The sequence below is a fragment of the Drosophila takahashii genome, chromosome X (assembly GCF_030179915.1).
Source record: "Drosophila takahashii strain IR98-3 E-12201 chromosome X, DtakHiC1v2, whole genome shotgun sequence".
NCBI classification, from domain to species: domain Eukaryota; kingdom Metazoa; phylum Arthropoda; class Insecta; order Diptera; family Drosophilidae; genus Drosophila; species Drosophila takahashii.
The window spans coordinates 16,789,821-16,815,265 of record NC_091683.1 but is presented as its reverse complement, the minus strand read 5'-3'; the positions used below and the strand labels follow the sequence as shown (position 1 = coordinate 16,815,265).

General features: G+C 40.0%; 1 protein-coding gene across 20 annotated transcripts in view; it reads right to left on the bottom strand.

Annotated features, from left to right (window-relative positions):
• The window catches only part of rg (A kinase anchor protein rugose), a 187,893-nt gene that overhangs the window by 29,472 nt on the left and 132,976 nt on the right, over window positions 1–25,445 (bottom strand). For 15 of the 20 annotated variants that reach the window (XM_044393575.2, XM_070219271.1, XM_070219269.1 and 12 more), the window contains 10 exons: window positions 13,409–13,535; window positions 8,562–8,758; window positions 5,649–5,770; window positions 5,344–5,470; window positions 5,138–5,257; window positions 4,359–4,505; window positions 3,423–3,969; window positions 3,243–3,328; window positions 789–929; window positions 262–401 (listed from right to left, as the gene is read on the bottom strand). In XM_044393575.2, the coding sequence (XP_044249510.1) occupies window positions 262–401; window positions 789–929; window positions 3,243–3,328; window positions 3,423–3,969; window positions 4,359–4,505; window positions 5,138–5,257; window positions 5,344–5,470; window positions 5,649–5,770; window positions 8,562–8,758; window positions 13,409–13,535 (1,754 nt within the window). The remainder of the gene's footprint in view (window positions 1–261; window positions 402–788; window positions 930–3,242; window positions 3,329–3,422; window positions 3,970–4,358; window positions 4,506–5,137; window positions 5,258–5,343; window positions 5,471–5,648; window positions 5,771–8,561; window positions 8,759–13,408; window positions 13,536–25,445) is intronic. The other 5 variants (XM_044393585.2, XM_044393601.2, XM_070219273.1 and 2 more) reach the window with 1 other exon arrangement.

Here is a 25,445-nt window from a genome sequence, read left to right as displayed (position 1 = left end):
TTTGGTGTCTAAAAGTATGCAACAAAAAATTTCAAAACAGATAGACAGGCTCAATATCCTCATCCCTTTTTTACTGCATACTTTTAGACACTTTTATAATTTCTTTCAAAGCACTAGTGAATATAAAAACTTGTTTTGGTTTTAAATATGAGAAATAGGAATACATTTTTCATATGAGTTATAAAATTAGGTAAATATTTTTAAAATCCCTACAAGCAGATAATATATTTTACCACCCAAGTGGGTCTTTTTCGCACTCACCACAGCGTGGGATCCCGCTTGATGTCGCCCAGGCCCTCGTGGGCCATGTCCAGCTGCGAGAAGAGCGGGAACAGCACCTGGATGCCGCCAATCGAGTTGAGGGTGCAGTGTATCGAGTGCGTGACCACGGCCTTTACATCCTGCAAAAGTAAAAGCAAAAGCAAATTTCAATTTAATCAGAGGTCTATTAATCGCCTAAGCTGTCATCAGCTTGCTGTATTTCGCACAGGACACGTTCGCCGGTGCTTCGTGCTTCGGCTCCTGTGCTTCTGCTCCTGCTCCTGCTCCTCTTATGATTTGTGTGTTGTTTGCCCAAGAAATTACTACAAAATTTATTGAATAATTTTCGGCCAGCAACGCCGTGCTTTCCGGTGCTTTTCGGACCTTTTGGGCTAATAAGAAATGCCAAGGCATGCGCCGGTGTCGTAAAATTTCTGCATTGAATTTATGCTCCCTGGGAGGCTTATGCTGCCCCTCCAGCTACTTTTTCACCTTCCTCAGCGTGTTTCTGCCTGTCATTTACTCACCTGCAACATCAGCGCATGCGGCGTGTGCACGAAATATGAAACGTTTCCCTTGGGCGACGACTGCAGACACAATTGACCATCGGTGGCCACCGGATTGTACATGAACACAATGGCATTCGATAGTTTGCCATCGTACAGGACCTGTGGGCAACAAAACATGGGCTGGGTGAATAATCAGGGCAAATATCTGGGGAATCTGGGGAGTCTGAGCAGTGTATATGTGGCAGGGATTAGGCCGGGCTTTCGGCGAGTCATCGAGTGGCATCGAGCTGGGCACTAAGGATGGCCCAGTCCATGGACTCCATGGACCGGAGATTTGTCCTCAGTTATTGCAATTTACTTAGGCTTTGTCTTTAGCTTTGCTGTTGGCTTTGGCTTTAAGCTGGCACACAAAGTACAAAACCAAAAAAGAAGAAAACAAAAAAAAAGAAACAGCAACACACACACAGACAATAAAAGCACGTTTCCAAGGAAAAGCCAAGTTTGAAAATCCATAGCATTAAATACCCAACAGAGTTAAAGTAGCAAAAGTTAAATGATTTTTCGAATTTACTTTAAAAAAAAAATTAAAATTTAATATAATTCAAAGAATTAAGATATATGTGGTATTTAAGAAAGTTCCGTTAACTGATCTTGAAACTGTATGGAATATAGAACACTGCATAGAACACAATTTATGTGCAGCTCGGATATTAAGTCCTTTGTGCTCTGATAAACTCTGTAGAAATCTATAAGGAACTCTGCCAGGTCATTACAATTTACCCACACGCGTGCAAAACACAAAGACGGCACTGTGTATGTGTGTGTAAGTTTAATATTAAACTATTCCATTGCTGTTCAGGAATATATATACAGTATATACACAGCACGCATCGCTGCACTTATGCTGCTTTTTCCGGCTGTAGATTTTCCTTGAGCTTCGAGTTTTCATCTCCTTGTGTGCATTTCGGCAGTGTGTGTGTGTGTTGAGTGTTTGTGTGTGTGTGTGCCATACATGTAAGCTGGTGCTTAAAATATTATAATTACTTATTTTTGGCTGCCTAATTTGCTGCTAAAAATACTTCTTTGTAATATTTCCAAGGAAAGCAAATAATCAGGAAATTAAGCAAAATTTTTTTGAAGGACAAATAATAAAAAAAAAATAAAAATAATTCCAAAAATAAATCAGAAAAAATCTAAAAAGGGAAAATTTAGCTTTAAGAGAGAAAAATAAATGCGAATTTCTACTAGTTGAATGAGCGTTTCTTTAACTTCTATTTCGCGGCACAGTTTTCTTCTCGGGATCATAACTTTCGCCCACCCATTTTCCTCACCATTTTCCCTTAAAAGCGCAATGTTTGTGTGTGTAAATGTAATTGCGTGTGCGCGTGTGTGTATGTTTGTATGTGCGGCCTTGTTTTCCCATCCCATTAACTCAACTCCCGATTTGGCACATAAAAACAACATTCAAAATAACTAAAGCACTCACTTTCTCGACCCCCTCCCCCCTTTTCCCAGCCCAGCGCCGTGGAAAATGGCATAATACCTGGCACAGCCGGGTGGGAGGCAAGTGAAAAGTGGGTGGCTGTCTACATAATAGCTGTTTCGGGTCCTGAAATGTGGAGCAAACAGCGCACACACAGGCATAGAAAATGTTCTAGCGGAATATGGAACATGCGCGCCCAAAGATTTCCAACAATCTCCGGTGGGCGGAGTGTTTTTTGGCCTTACACATTCGCCTTTGTTTACCGCCAGTTGGGTACATTTTTTTTTTGCTTTTTTCCTGAGACACCTGCCCAGGTATACGCTACATTTACTTCTCCTTACTGAAAACGGGAATTGTATTGGGGCCCATAAACTCACCAGCTTCAACTTTAAAACCCAAAAACAAGTACTAGTAAAAAAAAAACGAACCTCAAGCTATCGATTTAATGGCTGCCGCTAACTTCTTAATTGCTCACCGAAATTATAAAAACTTTTGGTTTTTGATTTCCACAGGGAACACATAAATGTATACAAAAAGTACTACAAATTGTTTAAGGGGAATTTATAAGTTTAAAATTGTTAAGTAATTAACTTTTTAGTAAAATTATCTACAAACAGGTCAGTTAAAATTCCAATTTATGATCTCCTGCAACCAAAAAAAAAACATATCGCGGTCAAATCGATATGCGTATGGTAAATTTCTGGTATTGCATTCGCATATCGTTTTTACCGAGCTTTCTTGGAAATTCTCTAACTTCGAAAGAGAGAGGGAAAATCAAACTATCTGAATTCGAAATAGAGCGAGATAGCGCGTAAAATTATGTGAGTGAGAGGGAGTCAAAATCGACATAACATCAAATCGATCTTCGTTTCATATCAAGTCTTTTACTTTAAGTTTTCACAAAGAAAAAAATAATAATAATAAAACCAGAGTACGAAAAACTTAGAAGTAAATTAAATTAAAATATAAGGTAAATAAAGTTGGCTTACAGCTTTCAGCTGGTTGACCTCCTCAGTGTCGGCGGTCCCCGACATTGAGTTCAAGCTGCTCACACTGGACATTCGGCGGAGTTGCTCTAATTTTCGGTTCCCAAATGAAAAGTTAAATACAAATTAAAAGACATAATTAAAAAATGAGGGAAAAGCAAATGAAAAGCAGTGTGTAAATACCAAAAGAAGAAGCATTTCCAGTGGGCAAATGGCCGAGCGGATCGTCCGCATTGCCAGTTGATGTTGCATGTTGCTGCTGTACCGCTGCTGCTGCTGCTGCTGTTGCCTCACTCTCTGTGGCAGCCGCAGATGTTGCTGCTGCAGCAGCTGTTCCTCCTCCTCCGCCTCCTGCTGTTGCAGAGCCTACTGCAGTGGAGCTACTACTACTCCCAGCCAAGGTCACCGCATTGCGGGCGGTTAGAACCGCTCGAATTTTCACAAAGGCCGCATTCAAATCGAGCTTCTCATCGGACCAATCGATCGCCCGCGCCTCCTGCTCGGCGGCCAGCGTTTGGAACTGCAGCTGCAACTGTTGTTGCTGCCCGGCTGCAACAGCGGCCGCTGCTGCTGCTGCATCGCCTCCGCCTCCGCTTCCGGTGCCACTCCCACTTCCACTGCCCGGCAGTGATGACGCCCCCAAGGTCGCTGGCAGAAGTTGAAAGTGACTCACCCGCTTGTGATTGTCCGGCAGATTTAGATAGCACTCGTTGTCGAATCGGAACTGCGACTGTTTTTTTCACAGTGTTGTGGGTATACATTTTTTTGTTTTGATTTCGGTGTGTGGTGCATTTATGTATTTTTTTTGTAGCAGTGCATCGGACAGGAAGTTTTGAAAAACACGGAAAGAGAGAGAAAAAGAGCAAAAAAAAAAGGAAAATATATATATAAATATATATGTAATAAATATATATAAACAAATGACGTTTTTATGTACAGACGAGGACATTTTTGCTGCTGCATTTCGGCTGTGCAAAAGTGGTGCAGTGGTGCGTGCGCTTGACCCTCGCTGCCGATGGGTGGGTGGTCTGGTGGTGGGGTCACCAGGTCACAGGGTCACCGGGTCACCATTGCAACCACCCACCGGAAAACCTTACGGCCATCCTACAGCCCACTTACCTTGTAGCCGGGACCCAGGCGGTGCATCGCACAGATCTGCTGCGTGGTCAGCGCCTCGCTGAAAAGGTAGATAGCCGACATTTGGCCACAGAACACTCGCTCCTCGTCCAGTTCGGGGGTGGCTCCAATGTAGCACTTGTCAAAGGGCTAAAAAAGGGTTGGTAAATCGATTAAAATGGGCCCATGCCATCTATAAACAGTGCAAAACGCATCAGAAACTAAACTCATACCGAAAATCATAAAAATCATAAATTCATAATCATAAAAACTAAACTACATTATTTCTAAACTATTGAGTTTCAAAAATATCTTAATAAAACTTCCTAAAGTATTAAAATTAAACTTTGAGTATGGAATTATACATAGAAAATATAAACTTTAAATTATTTAGTGTAACTACATATTACAGAGTTTATATTATTTGTTGTTATATCAATTGTAAATTATAGAACAATTTTAATACAACTAGTTTTAAGAGTTATGTATAAATTCAAAGTTAAAAAAAAAACAAATTAAAAATATGTACACCACAAATTAAATAAGCGAAAATGTTAAAATTCCTCTATTATCAATATCCTTATCTACTATTTAAATATAATTCCATATTAAACAATCTGAATAATACAGTTGCATTTTTCCGATACCGAACTTAATAATAATAAAATATTCTTAGTATAAACGGATGCCTCCTTATTACAAAACAAAGCACAATAAAACTCGACACGTTTAATAAATATTTATTGAAATGCCATCCTATTGAGATGTACATCGGTACTCACATCGTTTGTGGAAACAAACCAGGCCATCTCAGTTGAAGAGGCCAGCTGTCCATTAACGAGGCACTTGATTTCGCTTTTCGTCCAACGATTGTATATATACACTATGGCAATCATATACCACTGAAACCGAAACAGAAACAGAAACGGAGACCCAGTCAAGGCAAATTCATGTGGAGAGATGAGAGCTGTGGGGATTTATCTCTTACCTTTCGTGGCTGGAATTCGTATTTGACACAATGCTGAAAGCCCTTGCCCTTGACCTTCATCGAGGTGAGGACAAGGCAATTGCCCACAAAATGCGCCGTATAGCCCACACCCTTCGATGTCTTGAAGCTGTGAATATAAGAAGGGGATTTTGGTTGAGAATATGATAATAATATAATGTAAGAAAAATATATAAATAATCTCGTATGTATATTATAATATTTATTAAACATAAATAAAATAAAATTGATATAAATGAAATATGTATATATTTTTAAGGGATTTTTAAGCCTAGCTTAGTACTCACCAGTAGAGATAGGGCTTCTCCCGCTCGATATTCACCGAGTTGATAGGATCCAGCCGGAACCAGGTGGTGAAGGTGAATCCGTTCTCATAGGGCCATTTGGCCAACGGCGGCAGGACCATGGCCTATAAAAGAGAAACCCAAAAACCGATTAGCATCCATTTAAATTTGACCAGCAATTCTATGCTAAATATCAATTACGGACAGTTTGGCACTCGATAGCTTGGGCACTTAACATTAATAAGCCGCATAATTGACTTTGCATATATAGACACAAAACAACTCTCGAAATCCCCCCGAAAGGCTTCAAATTCCCGAAACCCGAAAGCGAAGTTGTGTATAAATCACAGAGGGAAATACTTTTGACTGGTTAGGAAACTTGTGGCACATTCCACTCCAGAACACAAACTACACACGAATGTATTTCCTGTGGCAACCTCAACTCAAAGCCATGCCAGCATTCAGAATCCAGAAACCAGAGACCAGAAATGCAAAAGGAACGGAAAGGCAGATGGAGTGGAGAATTCAACAGAAGAAGCCGCAAAACAGAAATGAACTGAAATTAAAAGGAAATGAGCACATTTGATTTATCATCAATGTTGTGGCTTTACGGCTGGTCAACGATGTTTGCAAGAGCAAAAGAAAAAGTCAAATTCAAGCAACTATTTACTGTTCTAGGTGAAATTCGAAATTCTGCTGGCAGTTCATAAATTTAATTCTGCCTTCTGCTCTGTCGTCTGTCCAAATAATCGTTTAGAAAATACCATTGCATTAGTTCTTTGCAGAAATTCCATTTGACATTATCCGCTTGAGGCATCAGTTGGGTAAATTCATCTCCAATCTGATAATAGATATTTATGCATTTGATGGCCAAGTCACCAGAGTTTGTCACTCATTGTTTTCCCTTTGAGATGACAATCTCTTGCTATTTATTTAGTAGACCTATGATGGCTTTAAATAATTGACTTGATTGCAGGGCACTAATATTTGATTATAAAATTGGAATTATTTGATTGATTTTAGTTAACCATTACACTCTAGTTGAATATCGATTTGTAGAAGAAAATTTTCAAATCGGATCATTCGATAAAAAGTTATGAGCAACTTACTATTATTATTTTCATTATGGGCTTAATTTGGTAATTATATATTTTAAATATCAATTTATGTACTTAGTTTATTGCTTTAAATATTTGAATTTATTTTCTGAACATAGAATTTTACTTAATATATCTTAATCCCAGGCTTTTCCTGCTTTCGCAATAAATCACACACATAAATTCCGTCCAACTCACCATTTAAATAATATTTAAATGGTGCGACCCCAGTATTTGACTCATTGATTGTTTATGATTTATTTTACGTATTTATTCGTTGAGTTATTAAATCACTTGCTTGCTCTTGAACTCTGTGCAACTATTTAGCCCTCTTACGAAGATCAAATTTCATTTACTTTGCACTTATCCAGTGGTCTCGTCCCTTCGAGTGGGAAGTTGCGACATGGAGACCACTTTTTGGGGGCCCAGAAGAGACCAATGGGGCTAAATGGGTTAAGGCCAGGCGGACGTGACAAAGGCTGACACTGTTGTTGGAGTTTTGCTGCGGTTGCAGGCAACTTTGCACCGCACACTCCCACACTCACACACTCCACTTCACATTTTCCCCAATTTTCCCCCATTTCCCGTGACAGTAGTGGGAAAATGCGGATAGCGGGTAGCGGGTAGCAGGAAACTGAAATGGTGCCCTGGTGATTTTGGGTTTTGGCTTTTCCGAAAATCTCATTATTCGAATCGAGTCCCGTCGTCATCCTGTTGCAATCAGCACCATCAATGGCATTAGGCGTGCTTGTGGATCGCAGATCGTTGGGTTAGGAGGGCTGCTTTTCCCACCCCGAATAGCCTGGCTAAACGGAAAATTAAAAAAAGCCAAATGCGTGAAAAGTCGCCACGGTAGAGAGAAAAATAAACCCGCAAATAAGAGGAGAGTGCGCGGTGGATTTAATGTGGATTGGATGGATGGATATGGATAGGTGGGCGATTTTCGTTTGGCTGGGTGGCACCCGTCTATTTATTAGACATTTTGCGACAATTGCGAAACGCCATCCATGCGATGCTCACATTTGACTTGCAATTCACTTTATGGCATTTTTTATGTGTTTATGGGACGATGGACACATCGATAGAGTGCTCTCCAAATCCCCCATCCCCCTCAAAAAAAATAAAGCAAACAAAACGTGGGAGTGGTCAAGCTCATAGATAAGAAACATACACACACACACACGAGGCTATTCTGGTAAAAACACATTTCGAATTCGTTTTAAGTGCGACGCAATAAAATAAAAGCCCCCGGAAATGTCGAGGCACCCCCGGGGGACCTCATCCTATATCGAAAGTGCCGGCTGTATGGAGCCTTTGTTCCTTTGCCAGATGCAATCAATAAAAAAATTCAGGCGAATTGCATGGCCTCAAAATCGGAAAAAACAAGTAGAGGAAAATATAGTTGGCCAAGCTAAAAACTAAAGATATTAAAAAGTGTAGGTACCTATTGGTTACGATTTGTATTCCAACAAAATAAACTTAATTTCCCTTTAAACTAACTCCTTCAAATCATTGAGAATGGAGCCTGTAAGTAGGCAATACAAATTTTAATTACAGCATACTTTTAAACACTTCTAGAAACCAATTTGAAATCACCAACTATTTTTCGATATTTAATTTGAGTTTTCCCTTCATGAAAATTGTTATTGTTGTTATTGTTAAAATATCGAAAATATCGATAATTTGTGAGCTCTAGTTTTATTTCTGGTTTAAATACGATCCATCTTCACCAATATCTCTATTTTTTAACGAAGTTTAGTATATATAGTTGCTTAATGGGATTTCGATCCCTCATCCATTTTAGTCTACTAGCACTCACCGATCCCTTGCGGCCCGGAAAGCTGAAGAACACATCCGGCCCGTTGCGATGTGGCATCTGCCGGAGGACGTTCAGCAGCTTGGCCGAGTGACGCGGCCACTTGCCATTGGTGGCCTTCATCGTCCCGAAGAGCAGCTTCAGCTCCTTCACCGTTATGCTATAGCTGGCCAGCACGCCCAGCATCTCGATGAGCAGATCTGCAAGTAGAGGTGATGGGAAGAGATGGGAAATGGTTAGTGTCAGCGGCAGAAACACGTTTATGCAATCCACGTCAGGAGTTTGAAGCTCAAAGGACTAAATGGCTGGCTGCCGTTAATTGCACATCAAAATGATGGACATTTATGAGGATTATCTGCCTTGATTTTAATTATGTAAGCTTAATACATGTTTTTCAAATATGTGATGAAAATAATATTTAAATTAAATGTATTTATTTCTTATATCTCTTTTTGGGTTTTATATAACTTTCTTCCTTGAGCTTCAAAAATATCCTCAGCTTGCTAACAATATCGATACTTAAATAAAAAATTAAATTTTTGCCTTTGCTCAATTTTTTTTATAAGGGTTTACATCATGGTTTTTTGCGAAAAATGGTCAAAAAATAAAATGTCCAGGTTTAAATGTCAATCGATTGGAAATTTAATAACGAGTTCAGAAAGGTATGACAATCCATATTTGGATCAATATGTCCATTGTTTCGGTCAAAAGACGAGTTATTTTTTGTGGAAAATTGGGTTCTGGGTTTTTAGTAATTATAGTTATTTTTCATTTATTCAGTTATCTTCCTAGAGCTAAAGTTAACATTAAACTTAAATAGAAAGCACTAGCCGTATCGAAACTGTGAATATATCTAAAATATCGATTATTTTCAAGTTCTATTTTGCCGGCATAAACAAAGTTAGCGATAAACAAAAGCAGATCTGGAATTATTCAAGCTAAATGTGCGGGAAGGCCGGAAATGGTTTGAAGGCCTAAAGGATATGCGCAAAGCCTGCCAAACTCAACTGTGTGTGTGTGTGTGTGCTCGTGGGTGTTTGTGGCAACAATCAAGTTCCCGTTTTAGCTCAGGTGGCAAGTTGCAAATGCAAATGCAAATGCGAAACCGAATGCAAAGTCCTCGCGTTCATCCAAGTGGCAAGGACACGCGCTCTCATAGCGAATGCTAAGAGACAGTGAGGGGCGGGGCGGGGCAGAAAGGGGCTAGGCTGGGGTGGGCGTGGTCGTGGTCGTGGCAAGGCCATCTCAGCTATATTGCATTTGATCTAGCACTGAGAGGCGCGAACGGAATTAGAATTTAAAGCCAGGTCAAAAAGCCTCAAAATAACAGTCATATTTGTTGTTAAAAAAAAGAAGAAGGAAAAGAAAAAATCAAGCTTTAATCCCTTTTTAACCTTCTGACCAAAATTATAATACCCTCCGCATATATAAATATCTCTCTATAAATATCAAAGCAATATTCAATGACTAAATACCAGCTACAAAATATTATTTAAAGCAGCTGCAGGACATTTACTAGCATTCCTTCAAATAACTTTCAAGTTTCAATTGACTTGCAATATAAATTATGAAATTTTAATAGGAAAACTCCCCCGGGGTAAAAGTTTTTGAGCCAAAAACTATTTCCATCATTCATCTATCTATGTCTTCAATGAGCCACGAGGACGATGATGATGATGTCGAAGATGATGCCCTCCCTTTCTCTCTCCCTCTCTCTTTCTATCTCATTCTGTTTCTAGAAGTTATGGCTTTCTCGCTCGCTTTTCGCCATCTCCCTCTTGTGAGGGCTGCATTTTCAATCAAGTTTAGCCAAAAGCTTGGCCAAATAGTTATTAATTCCGGAGTTCAAACTGATTGCCTCCGCTGGCTGAACCTCTTGCCCTCTCTTTCGCCCACCGCCTCCGCCCACTGGCCACGCCCACCTCCCGAGGGGCGGAGTGACGTCGTCTGGTTTTCCACCGACTGCTGCGCTATTCCCAAACTTCATTTGTAATGCACACTAATTGAAATGGGACGCTCGGGCCGTTTTAATGCTTGGACTGTTGGCTCACCTTCGTTCGGCCCTCTCACTCGCTCACATACCTTTCCGTATTTGCCGCCCACCACCCACCGAACACACACACAAGTACTGTTCTGCACCGAAAATATTTAAAACATATTTTTAGGATCAGAGAATATAATTATTATAAAGTTTTGGTAAACATTTTATAGTAAGGTGTAGAAAAATAAATACAAAATGGTTGGTCAATGAATTTAAGATTAATACTGCTTTTAAAATAAATACTAACTTAAAAATTGTTTTATTACCGAACTATGAGATTATGCAACTTTTGAAATATAATTATTGTAGACAAATAAATACAAAAATGGTTTATCAATGAATTTAAAGATTAATACTAATTTAAAAATAAATACAAACTTAAAAATTGTTTGATTACCGAATAATAATCTCATGATTATGCAACTTTTGAACTCCCTTAAGTTTATTAAATATTTTCCAGTGCATGCACACTATTCAGCACGTTTTCGGTTGCGTGAATTAAGGAATCGAGTAACTCTGGCAGGCTGAACCTGCGGGCCACTGGCTGACCCAAGTTATCCAACCTCGAACCTTAAGCCCACTACTGCCCATTCCCCTGCGGCATTCCCAGGACGACAATGTCGCCCAGTTGGTCCCCAGTTGGTATTCAGCCCCCTGGCTTTCCATGGCTTTCCCCACTCTTCCGTATACTTTTTCCCTCCCAAAACGCCACAGCTTCATCAGCATTTAATTACATTTTCCTTGGCATGCCAAAGTTTTTACTGCCCCAACTCATCATCATCATCAGCAGCAGCAGGAGAAAAATCAGCGAGATGAAGGATATATATATATATATATCCTGAGATAAATATGTAAGGAACAGGAGAGGGAGAAAGAAGTGAGAGCGTTTAACGCAACAATTTCTCTTATCAAATTTTTGCGATTGCATTGCCGAGTTTTTAAGCACTTTAAGTTGGAACTCGGGAAAGTGGGGATACAGATACAGATACGGATACCCACTCATACGCAGACACTCATACTCGTATGCTACTTCTATGGAATCCAAGAATTTGCCACTCTAAGCTGAACTTTGCCCGAGACAACGAACTTTTAACTTATCTAATTTCTTGGCAAGTGTCACGTTTTGGCATTTGTCAGGTGACACACACACACATATGTATAGTTAGTGGGGAGGTGAAGAGGGGAATGGAAGAGACAAACCTAATACACTGTACAAAAAAAAGGAAACTATTATTAAACAGAATAAAAAGTGATAAATAAATACCTTGAAACAAAAGAGGACGCCACAAAAATCACTAGAATTGTTTTAAATATCTCTTTAAGTTGTCTAAAAGTATGCTGCAATATATTTCATCTAAAATATTAATTTCTCTGCACACTCTTGGGATGCTTTAGAAGCGATTTCAAAACCCTAATAATTTTTGCGTCATATTTTATCCAAATAATAATCTTAAAGTCTTCTTTGGAATTATAATGAAGCTAATTTTAGTTGACAAATTATTTCCCTTAGTGTACGTATGAAATTATGTCTTTGTTTGCGGCCTTTCTCCCCTTTCTCTGCTCTCTCCTTTCTCCGGGCTCCAAGCACACACACACACACACATGGAGCTCAAAAGTCAGCGACTACAAATTGACAGCAGTTACAGTTCGTTAAATGCGGAATGAAGAAGCAGGGAGCTTGGGTGGGTGGTGCAAAAAGATATATGAATGGGGGTGGGATGGGGGAGGGTGGTTAGTGGTGGGGTGCTGGGATTTCGTGGAGACCGCAGATGTGTCATTGACTTAATAAAATCAAAATCAAAGCCAAAGGCACGCACATGCTTAAGGCATCATGTGTGTGCGTTTGTGAGTGCGGCGGTGGTGGTGGTGGTGGAGGGGTGGGGCAGTGGGTGGTGCAGGAGGCGGTGGGTGGCTCAGTGGGCGGTTCCAGCGAGGGTCGCTAATGAAGAGCAAATTTGCTGCCGAGCTGCGCCATTCCATCCAATTCACTACCCTATTTCGCCCCGGCTTTTCACTGTGTGCTCCACTGGTGGGTGGTTTTTGGGTGGCTCGGTGGTTTTCCAGGGGCGTGGAATGGGGGACGCAACTGGGCGTGTCAGTGCTGCTGACAAGCGTGAAATTAATCGAGAGGCAATTCAGCGGACCAGACCAAACGCAAAACCAAAAACCAAAGCCAACTTGGGATCTATTCAGAGCAGTCAAACAATGGCCGAAAAGTGTAAACTCTATTGTTCTGCGCAAACGAAAATCCTGTAAGAAATGTCCAGCCTAAAATTTTGATTAAGCACCGAGTGAAAATATTAAAAGGCCACTCGGTAAATAAACTTGCGTGTTTTGAATGTGTAATCATTAAAGCTGAGAAATAGTTGCTATCGGCTTTACTTGTTTTTAAAAATGCAGAAAATAAATGGTTGATAAATCTTATATCTTAAAATAAAAATCACCGCATTCCTAATAATTTATTTTGGTTGAATATATACTCGTATTTACATGATTCTTCGGACTTTTATTTTTTGTTGCATAGTTTTAGAGACCTTAATAATAATTTCTAAGCCACCCTCAAAAGTAAATGGTTGATAAATGTTAAATCAAAATTCGCCGCTTTCCTGATAATTAAGTTTGGTTTATTAAATCTATTGGGTGTGCGTCTAAAAGTATGCAGTGAAAAGAGAACATGATTCTTAGGACCAAACATATTTTATTGCATACTTTTAGACACCTTTATAAGTGTTTTAAAAATCTCCTAGTTAATTCTAAGCCACCCTCGAATATGTAATTATTTTCTAGGGTTTTCCCAAGATTTTCTCACCTGCCACAACCGTTTCGGAGCGCTGCAGGCGGACGAGGACATGCTCGATGAGGCCGACATCGGTGCAGGCCTGCAGGTTGCGGACGCTTTTGCGCAGGATGGCAATGAATACGCTCCAAATCTCCGCCTGCAATTGGAAAGCAAACAAAAGAAATGTTTATTTTAAATGGCTATCAACAAATATAGAGATAAAGATTTTCTTCTTCAAGGAAAAGGCAATAGAAGGACGAAGAGGAGATCTCGAGAGAAAAAGTGTATGGTGAAATCAAAGTATCTTTTCCCCAGCTCAATAAGCCAAAGTAAAGTGGCCCACACAGATACGCACACTCACATACACACATACACATATTCAGGGCAAACAAAGGCAGGAAGTGGAGGAAAAAGACCAAAATAAGCAGCTCACGCGCTCGAAAGTATGAAGCACTTATCTGCTGATTCCTCTCTCTTCCTTCGCTCAAGTGTGTGTTTGAGTGTGTGTGCGAGTGTGTGTGTGTGCCTAATGTAAACAGTCATTGAAATAAAGTAAAATAATGGAAAGTAATGGCAAAATAATCGCAAGCCAAGACCGAGTTTGCCTCCTCGAATTTCGTTTTTCCTTTCAGCATTATTGCCTCAATTCTCGAGAACAAAAACAAAGCGTTTGACGGTTTTTTATGATTATTGCATTTGGCACACACACAAACACTCGCACAAGCACACACACACACACACAGATACGGCCGAACAGATACATTCGCAGAGAAGATTGCACATTGATTGGCAATTGCAGAGAAAGCATTGCGAATATCGCTCTGAATATATATTTTGGTATTTCAGTTATTTCTCCCATTTTCACAATTTCGATATAAAAAAAATAAAAAAAATATATATATATATTGTCAGGCATCTCGTGTGACTAAATTTATAAATAAATAAAAGAGATTGTGGCCTTAATAACTTATTTAAATGTTGCTAAGCGGTATAATTTAATTTCATAAATTTGTAATGTAGTAAAGTCAGAATTTTGTAGAAAATTGTTAATAATAAAATAATAACAAATTAAGGATTTAATAAATTCATCCCGTTTTTGCACCTAAAACGGCGTTTTAAAAAATCGTATTTTCTCTGTGTATGGTTATCAGTTTTTAGGTTCGTTTTCCACTTCATTTACCGCTGCCTGTATTTTTCATGTCCTTCAGCTACGTTTCCTGTTTTTGTTTTTTTACTGTACTGAACACGCATAATGTAATTTGCCGATTTATAAATTACTCACAAAAGCTCGAATTTCCACAACATTTTCCTACGGGGCCCGGAGATTCACCAGGAATTTTGTAAAGCGTCTTTTGCATTTACAAAAGGTAGTTAAATTACAAAACTCACTGCTGTACACGCTGTGTACTTTTGTGTAAAATCAGAAATACTCTTTCTGCATTTCAGTAAGCTGCACCACAGGGCACTTATTATAACCCAGGGTCCTTTTGTTCGTTTGCCAGCATTTTCCGCTTTGCCCAGCGTTCCCTGCTGGCTCTCTTTGCCCTTTGATTTTGGCCCTGATTTTCCTGATTTCTCTCTGTTTTTCTGTTGGCCAAAAAACGACAGTTTGTTGGCCAAAACTCATTTATTGCTGTTTGTTTAGCAATCGATATGAAGTTCTCCAGAGCCTTAATTTCGGTAATACATTCTAAGACTTTTAACTAGTTAATTTAAATTACATAAATACTACTACAAGTAATTATTTTCTCCTTATTATAAAATACCTTTATACATTTCGAATATTTCATTTCTGGTGCAAACAATCAAGCCGAGTAAGCCCACTTAATAATTAAAATCTTTACATATTTTGTTTATTTTCTTTAGAGGTCTTAAATTAGCCTATTCAGTATTTGCCTTTTGTATTTCTTGTTTATTTATTTTCTTTGTATCTTGGCACATTTAATGTTTTGCCGCTGGCGAGATGGGAAAACAAAACAAAAGTTGATTTGACGCCGTTGCGTTTTGTTTTTGCAGCATTATTTCTTAATAAGCGCCAAGCGGGATTTTCCAGCAGGTTCCCCGCGAATTTTCCGCCTCCCGTCATGGACTTTTCTCGTTGTTTTTTTTTGTTCTTTTTTATCCCCTACCAAATCTCCTCGAACAATTTGCTCCCCATTGAGGAGAGATGGGAAGAGAGGAAAAGATAAAGAAAAAATTAAATAATAAGAGTAGAAACTTCAGTCAGATTTTATTACGTAATTGGGTAGCAATTTCTTCATGGCCCAGCAACAACAACAAGAACAACAGGACCCAGAGTTGCCACAGCCACTGAGCACAAATTAAATTTGGTCTTTTCTACGCCACCCCCCTCAGCCGCCTTGTCATTTTTTTTATCTGTCTCTCCTCCATCATTTTCCACGGACAACCCCCCTTAAGTATGCTACAGAAATGCGGCTGCTTCTTTGAGCCGAGATTTTCCGACTTTTCGTTTTTTTTTTTTTGTGTTTTACTGCGGAACTCAGTCGAGCATTTTCATCTGCTTGTTGCTCGCTTTTCCGTCTCCGTCTCTCGTTTTTCCTTGGCCAGGTTAAATTGAGCATCGCTTGTCCAGCGTGGCCGGTCAAAGGCCAAATGGAAGAAAATTAAAAATTAAGTGCAAAGTTTGCCAAGATTTTGTGTTGTGGCCCCACAATCCTCGCCGAAATAGGCAAAATACCTATAAAAGCCGCCCGCCAGAACAAGATAAAATTTATGCAATGGCTAAAGTTTAATTGCCCACGCGTTCGGAGCCATTTCAGTCGACAGGCAGAAAAATAATATCACATATAATGACATTGCCTAAATTGGTAAAAGAAATAACATTCAATAAATAATAATTTACACATTTTTCTATGACAAGTTTTACTGATAGAACAAAAATTTTCTATGACAAGTTTTACTGATAGAACAAAAAAGGTGTTACTATTAACGTATTTAATTTTGTTTTCTTTATCTGAACCTTTCACCATTTTAAAAATCTGACTTTTCATTAAAAAGTTATGGGCAAATGATGGAGAGGTTAGTTTTCACGTGTGCAAGCAGTCGCTTCTCTTTTAATATAAAAATAACTTTATAGCTTGAAGGTTTTTTTTATACTAAAACCCAGCTTAAAATCTTTTCTTTTAAAAATCTGTAATAATAAATATGAGTAACCAATGTTTTCCTTGGTTTACTTTTTTTTTTGTATTTTTACACCCAAATCAATCACATTTATTGCACATTTTCTCGCTGTGCACAGTATCATGCAATTTATTTGCAATTTTCTACAGTTGAATCTCCTCTTTCCACATGGAGACAATTTTCTTCTGCACTTTACTTTTTGTTTTGCACTCATTTTCCACTTTATCAGCGATTTGTGTGGGTCGCTGTCCCTGTCTCCTTCTCTTTCTCTGTCTTTTGGTCCTTGGTCCTTGGCGCAGTCAAATCGTTTCGTTTCAATAGAATTTCAATAAATTTATCAACGTGTCTTGGCCCCTTCTCCTTTTCCTTCTCCTCAGCCGCCTGCCTACTTTTCTCCATCATGATGCCATGGATCGAGATCCATTCTCCACTTTTCCCCCAAAGCACTTCGCCCCAACCTCCCAACCCCCGATGATTTTCCATTTTCCATTTGCATCCACACCGTCTGGTTGAGCGTCTGCGATTTTTCCTTTTGGCCCGTCGAGCAGAAACGGGCAATCGGTCGTATACTTTATCAGGCGACAGCGCATCGTTTGCATGCCTGCAGTGCGAGTTTTTCCTTAGCCCCCCTGCTTTTCCACCCCACCTTTCCCCGAACCTGACGCTTCGTTACCCCTATTCAATTTCAACACCCGCCCGTCTCTATCTTTATGTCATCTTTTTAGTGCCGAGCTGCAATCTCCTTCCTTTTCCTCAATCTCCTTCTTGTCTTGGCCAATGCGCTTATGTGCTTCCTTCCTGTTCCTGACTTTTCCTACTTTTCCTCCCTCCGCCCCCCCTAGATTTTCACCCAAAACGTGCCGCCCGGCGAGCCAACTGGTTTTCCCCTTTTTGCAAATCTGCTGCGGCTCTAACGGAAATTTATTATTGACAGCATCTGCCGCTGCAATGCAAAAACAACTGCGCAAGAAGGAAGGTTTGCGCTAGCTGTAGGAAAATGGGAAAATGGGGGTATATCAAGGAAAAGCGAAGGCATATAGCACACAGCACACAGCACATAGCACATATACGCACATGCAAAATGCCAGAGTCGGCAATTTTGCAGACTAAGTAGCGTGTGCCTTCTTCATCTCGGCAATGTCTGCTGGCTGAATGACTGAATGGCTGAATGACTGACTGAATGGCAAAGACACTGACTGAAATTGACGTTGTGCCACGGCTGATGTGCATAACATTGACACAAAGTGCAGTCCTGCAGCCAAAGGGGAAAGGGGGAAAACTCCGGGAAACTGCTCCTTCGATTCTGGTGAGTCATCAAAGCGAGACAGGCGAACAAAGTGGCGGCATTAGAATGGCCAGCGAAAATCGTAGGGATAGCGAAAAGTAACAAAACATACATTAAACTAATAAAAAAATATTAAAAAATACTAACTAAACTCAAAAACACCACCATATTATCAACTACAGAGAAAACAACTTTGATATGAAATAGGTCATTCTACATTTTTTTTCTACATCATTTCATGCCAATAAGAACCCCATATGATGTATTCAAATTTATGGTTTAAACACATAAACTTAATATTTTATCCTAACAGTTATATCATAAAAATGATAAAACATACTATTTTAAAATACCAAATGTAGTATTTTTTGAACAAATAATGTCATATCAAAATGATGTGCATAACCTAATCTTTAAAAATATTAAATTGAAATGCACATATCAATCTGATCTTTTGTAAATTTTGTTTCTGTGTATAATTTATTATTGAATTGCAAATGCTTAGCAAAATCAAAACCAATTTGGCATTGCAAGTGAGAATCAAATTGGCAAATAGTTTCACATTAGCCAATCAAATTTAATGCTCCCAACATGACATACATAAGTAGGATGTCAATTTATAAAATTCAAACATGCAAGAGATTCAAACAAAACGGACTGACAGTTATCACTGTTTTCCACCCATGAATTATTCAATGCGCCTGAAAAGTGCTGGCAAATCGCTAGCGACAGTTTATGTGGGGTTGATGGAATCGGATGCCTGTTCCTGGATAGATTGCTATATCTTTAATGGACGTCCTGTCAGTCAATGTGGCTGTTGTTGTTGTGTTTGTCGTTTGTCGTCCTTGCTCGTTGCAACGAACGACTTGAACTCGAACTCTGTCACGTTGCTACGTTGCCACTCAAGTGCCAAGTGACAAAGGGCAATCACTTGCCCTGACCTCTGACCCCCACCCCCTTGCCTTTGTCCCTCCCACAACATCCGCTTCGCAACTTCACTTCCCCTTAAGTTAATTACGCCAAAGTATTCCATTTCAATTTTGTTTTCGGGCACATTTTCTAATTTATTTAATTAATTTATGTCAAGCGGTTGAAGGGTTGGGATGTTCCTTCTTTTTTTTTCTAATGGCAAGAAATATATTTTCGCTTGATGTTGGTTTTATTACACTGGGCAACATAGTAGTACTTCTGGTTTATAGAGTTAATAGCAAAGTTCATCGAGTTGCTGTATAATTATTATTTATAAAATTTACACAACATAAACTAAAAAAGAAAAGAAAACCTTATTTTCATTTTTGTGTAAATTTTTCATGTTGCCTAGTGTTATTTATTTGGATTTTTCCTGTTTTTTGTGGTCATCTTCTAATGATTTTTATTTTGTCGGTGGGTTTGTTTGCCCTCAAAAATTATCTTTCGCAAATTAAAAGTTTCTCACTGCTGCGAGGGAAAAGGGCGAAGCAAACAAAGTTCGATGAGGCGTTCGACCCTTTTTTTTCTTCTTTTTTTGGGGACAACATCCACTAACAAGTTAATTGAGAGCAATTTTCAGTTCTCTCATCGTTGAATTAAATTTGCCCGGAAAAGTGGAAAAGTGGGGGGCAATTTGGGTTGAGCTGTAATTAAGAATTGACCGAAACCGATTCCCGAGAGACCCGAGAGCACGTTGTCCCTGCTCAGTTGGCCATTAAGGTGTCGCAAATTGAAAGCGAGCTGCGAGAAACGCGCTTAAAGTCGCGCACAATCACTGACGCCTGACGGATCCAAAAACGAGGAGAGAGAACACGAAAAAACTTAAAATAAAAAATCTCAAAAGGGTAAGAAGGCTTGGGAAAAAAATGAATTATGTCAACCTTTTGATGCTGTCAAGTGCCGCAAATTGAATTATGCACAAAGAAAAGGTGTCGCCAAAGTCAGCAGTTTTTCCCTTTTTCCTCGCATTTACCATTTCCCAAAACTATTTATTTTGCTCTAAAGCATTTCTTTTAAAATGTTGTTGGACAGTTTGTTTTATTCAAGATATATATCGGACAACTCATTAAAATTTCATATTAACTGCATTGCTGAAAACAATTTTGACCACCGTCGAAAACGTGGTTTTTTATAATTAACTATTATGGAAATTTAGCTTTGCTTTTGACCGCAGAGAAGCATTGTGTGTGGCAAAGGAAATGTGATCCCAAATCTGAATCCGTATCCCGAATCTGATGCGAATCCGAATTTCCCAGTGAAGCCAATGGGAATCGCATTAAAATTTCTCGCATAAATCCCAAAAAGCGTTGGGCGGTGGGTGGAAAACAAAAGGAAACTTTCGATGGGGGTCAGGTGGTTTTTCCAGGCGGCGGTGGTGTTGGTGGTGTCGTGTCAAACATGAAATTCAATTGTGCTGGCAAAAAGTGGTCGAAAGTGCTTCTAGCATATGCGCACCATCGGCAGTAGAGGGTTAAGCGGAAGCATCGCATTTGTGCAAAAGTTTCACGTTGACATTTCCATAATAATTTTCTTTTCATTCTCTCCTGTTTTTTTTTGTATTTTGTATTTTTTGCTTCTTTTACTTCTTTTTTTTGCCACTCTCTGTGATTTTATTTGGGATTTTTTTGTCGGCCGCAGAAAGTTTGCATTGCTTTTGACGCACGACTGAGTAGCGGAAGTGGGCGGTGGGTGGGGAAAAAAAAGAAGCCAAAAGGGGCGGGGGGCGGTGGCGCTAAAAGTGGGCAAGGCTAACCCCTTGTCGCCGAGTTGACCCCTTTTCCCTACTCAAAAGCATCAGCTTTCGGCTGTTGCCTTTTTGCATATTGATGAGGCTGAGAAATCTGTTGGATCTGGGTGGAAAATGGAAAATCTGAAATCTAAAATCTGAAATCTAAGTTGCCAAAGGGGAAGAGGGGCTGTGGCGAAGAGGGGGAATTTGGAGGGGTTGAAAAACGCGTGTCAAAATTGAATGACAAAACTCATGTGTGTGCGGCATTTTGTCGCTAAAACCCCTTCTACTTTCGCATTTTCCACCGGCGACACATGTGCGTCGATGCTAAGCCCACAAGCCAAAAATGCAAAGCAGCTCAAAAAGTATTCCAAACAGTTTTTCACAGCGACCGCTAAATCCAGACATAACGCCCATTCTCCCTCCGCCCATCCGCCCCTCCGATCGGCCACGCCCATATGGCTCGTGTGTTTGTCCTAAGGCCTTGGCGGAACCAGAAAAAGAAGAAGAAGCTCTAAACTTTATACATTTTTCATGGCTGGCAGCAAAGCGGAAAAACGGAAAAGCGGCATAACAACAAAATAAAATAATAAAAATAAACAAAAACAAAAGCAAAAAAAAAAGAAAAACAGCTTTTCTGCGGCAAAAAATTTCCATAGCTGTGGGATCTACAATTTTTGCAAAGAAATGCACTCTAATTGGCCTTTAACCTGAGATTTGTCAAGGCCACCGGAAGAAACTGCGGATGGAAAGCGAAAAGAATCAAAATAAAAGTGGATTCCAAGTTTACGAATTTCATTTAATTAAATCGAATGAAAAATTATATTACAATCAATTTAATAATAAACGTTCTCTTTTAATTAAATTTTTCCTATTCTTCCCCCATTTCAGGCCAATAATGTGCTTTTAATTTCAATCGAAATTAACTTTCAAGTTCGCCTTTGATTGGCTGTATAAAACTTCTATTGCCTATATGCTTTGTGCATCCAAAAATCCGCCAAAATACCCTGAACCCATCGTACTTAAAATGCTATTAACTCAAGCGAAGAGCACAAAACGAACCAACGAAGGGGAGGCAAAAAAAAAATATTGAAACTTGTGCGGCTTTTGGGATTTTCGGCTACGCTATTTCGGCCCATTTCACTCCACAGACCATTTTGGTAATTCTATTTTTCCTGCGGAGGAGAGGCGTCTACTTAAAAATACATTTACACTTTAATGACGCCCGCGCGTCGGTCTCGAAAGCGCACAAAACCCTGAGAGCCGAAGCAAAAACAAATCAAAAAGAAATTAAATGACCTTTTCACATGCCAGACAATTCTTTAAACTCAACGGGTGGCCCCAGGACGAAAGCACCGCAAGGCCGGAGTAACGGTTTCCATGGGCGGTGGGCGGTTCGGTGGGTGGTTCGGCGGCCACCCAGGGGCATGGGGGTCAGGTTCGGGTCATTCAATGTATTTGACTGTCGTCGTTGCCATCGCCGTTGTCCCCTACGTGACGAGTGCTGCCAATAACAAAAAATAAAACAAGAAAAGAAAAGAATCCCAAAAGAGGGCTCCAAGAGAAGAAAGAGTGGGCCAAAATCGGATTTCAAGAAAATATAGAATGCAGAAAGTTTAAATACCCTAGAAAGGTTTAGAAAATATAGCAATAATAGTGTTACCATCATATTTAGGATTCGTAGAGTTACCAGACTCACATATGCATCTCAAGCATCTCACATAATATAATTAGTGTGACCAACATATCAGCACCAACCAAATAGGTCAAAACAAATTGATAACAATAAATTGTAATGGCATACAAATTTAATTACCAAAAGAAAAGAGTAAATTAACCAGTGTCCAGCCATGTATGAAATACCATCGAAAAGGGTATACAAAAATCAAGGAGAGAAAAAAGGGAAAAACGCGGGGGGAAAAGCATATCGCCAGCGTCACAAATGTAATAAAAGGCGGCATCAAAAGGCCAAAAACACACAAAAGGCAACGCTGCCAATACAAATGCCAGGTCCCGGCTAATGTTGAACCCATTTCAAAGTGTGTCCTTCCTGCCCAACATCGCTCTATCTCTCTCTCTCTTCTCTATATTTGTCCCTTTCTTTCCTTATCTGTCCATCTCTCTTTAGATGGCTGCCTGCCTGGCAATCCTTGCTCCATGTCCGCTGTGTCCGTAAAACTTTTGTTATTCTTGTGTGCATTTCAATTCGATTCTGTCCCGCTTGCCCCTTTCTGTCTCCTGTTTTTTTTCTTTTATCCCTCTCTTTCACCCGCCGACTCGCCCCGTTTCTTTCTCCGCACCTCCTGTCGGGGCAATCACAATTCATATTTAATGGCGAGTTCGATTCCTGCTGCCCCGCAGTGGCTTTGGCATTCAGGGCCTTGACTTGCCTGACTTGCAGCAAGCTACTTGCATTTCAATTGATTCAGCTCGTCGTGAAAGTGTGACCAGACTTAAATGACCAAAAGCGGAGAAACTAATGAAAATGTGAAAAAGTTTTGAATTTAAGTACCAAAAATGAGTAACTAAAAAAAAACCTGCTAAATTGTTTCTTGCAGTGTGACCATCCATAAATTTAAAGCATCATTTCACACCATGATTGCAAAATAATAACTCGAAACGGTCTGAAACTTCGCTCTCCTGCCAAACAGACCAAAATAAACAAGCGCAAAATAAATCCCCCGAAGAACGCCGCCAAAACATAATCTTCTTATGCTCATTGCTCAGCATTACACAAAATACAGTCACACTGGCAAATGGAAAGAGCAAGTTCGCTAGCAAACACAACAACGAAAACAGCTAGAACATCGATTGGTAGAGGAAGAGGGTGGGCCGAATAGAAATGGAAAACTTATAAAATATCTGCGAGGAATACAAATTCAATTCATGAATAAATTTCATGTATAGCCCTTGGCTGCCTTTCTATTTTATGTATTTTATGGCATGTGCCTCCGTTATGTTGTCGAGGTTGCCGGGGATACCAAAGAGGATAACGCAGAAGTGGAGGGCATCTGCATATCTGCCTGACTTTGGCATTGCCACAGAAGCAGCAGCAGCAGCAGTTGATGATTTACCAACGGGCCAACACATACTCCAGATAATTACGACGCGGTCTAGACTTTAAACCCGAAAGTTGCCAACTGGCAACGGAAAATCGTTGGCTGGCACTGACTGCCACTGCCAACATAATCACAAGTTAATCCTCCGTGTAACTTTACCACCAGCAACTGGGCATTTGGGCAGCGCAGTGGAGTGGCTTTTTGCGGGACGTTCGGCAGGTTGGAGAAAACGTGGACGCCCCTGTTCGAATGTAGATAAGCGGCCCTAAGCCAAAGATACAACTTTCAGATACTTGCCAAACTGAAATGTTGCGATGGCTTCGCACTCCCTCAAAAAACAGCAGCAGCCAAAGCGGCAGCTTAAAAATGTTTCATTTTTATCGCAGCCAGTCAGAAAACGAAGCAGTAGCAGAAGCAGACGGAGAGGTGGAAATTCCTTGCCAGTAATGCCAAAAGGAAATCTCTCTGCTAGGGTTTCCCCACCCGTCAAGCGGATATCTTTATCCAACTTTGATGTTTGACCTAGCTCGGAGTGCAGAAGTAAAGGTATCTGAGTAGAAAACTTAAAATATGGCAATACTTCATATGGGTTTCGAGCAATCGAGCAAAAAGTAATCAGATTTAATAGTGTGACCAGACTGACTTATGATTCAGAAACATTAAACCTTCATAATTAAATTTAACTAAGACAAGTTCGTGTTTTAAAATAAACCATTTTTAATAGAAACTATAGTGCTAGTGTGACCAGAATGGAAAATAAAGCAAAGTTATAAAGTGACCAAATTAAATTCGAATTTGCCTAAAGCCATAGGCTAGACTAGAAAAAAGGTCTTTTCCCTATTCCAGCTGTTCATTTTTGAGAAGCTGGCCGTTGGACATTGTTTGCCGCTTTAACAACGTTATTTACAGCTCCGAATGGAGAAAGAAGCAGAAAAAAAAGGAAAGGTGAATGCAAACGACAACGAGACGAGGGGAAAACAAAGAGCGGAAACCAATTCGACGAAAGGTGAAAGGTGTTCTCGTCTGTTGATTCGACCCTCCTTTTAACCCCGCCTCGAACTTTAACCGCAGAAATCAGCTGGAGGTCCTGGACCATTTCCCCCTCCCTCTACCTATATACACCCTATACATTTCTCCCCTTCTCGACACTTCGACTCTGTTCTGTTCTGTTCTGTTCCTTTCTGTTCCGTTCCTTTGAGCTCTTTTTGACTGTGGCAAGAGTTACGCAAATTGCTGAGCTGGCAAAGGCTGTAAAATTTTATTGGGCATACACACAGCCGACGAGCCGGGACAAATATGCGGCGGTTCAGGCGGTGAATGGGGTTATTTTGTAGGTTGTAGGTTCAGTTCAGTTCCGTTGGTTCCGGTGACTCTGGTGGGCCGCCGCATTACGGCCTTAATTTCCAGGAGGAAGCTTTGATTTAAAAGGGAAAACACGACGCCGACGACCAAGGGGCGAAGAATTTATTGTCGGGAGTATAAAATGTTATGGCCGTCAGGTAGAGGCCGAAGAAAAAAAAAAGCAGAAAGTAAAGGGCTTAGCGGGGGCGTGTCACCTGTCGGCGGGACAAGGACTAAAACTGTTATTTGCACTTGGCTCAGTTACGTGCCGAATCAATTGAGCAACGGCTGATGCTGAAATATCAGGGGTGTTGTTACCAGGGGGGGCTGAGAAAGGGGGTCGAACTCATTTCAGGGGACACACGACTGGGCACTGTAGTTGAGCATAAATCATTTAAGTCGCCTCCGTTACATGCAAAATGTTTACTCAACACCAGTCGCAAAACGACGAAGGAAAGCAAATTTATTTGGCCAAGTTTAAGGTTCGAAGTTTGGAACACCCTAGCTATACGATTTAGTCATTAGATTTAGCTTTAAGATTTA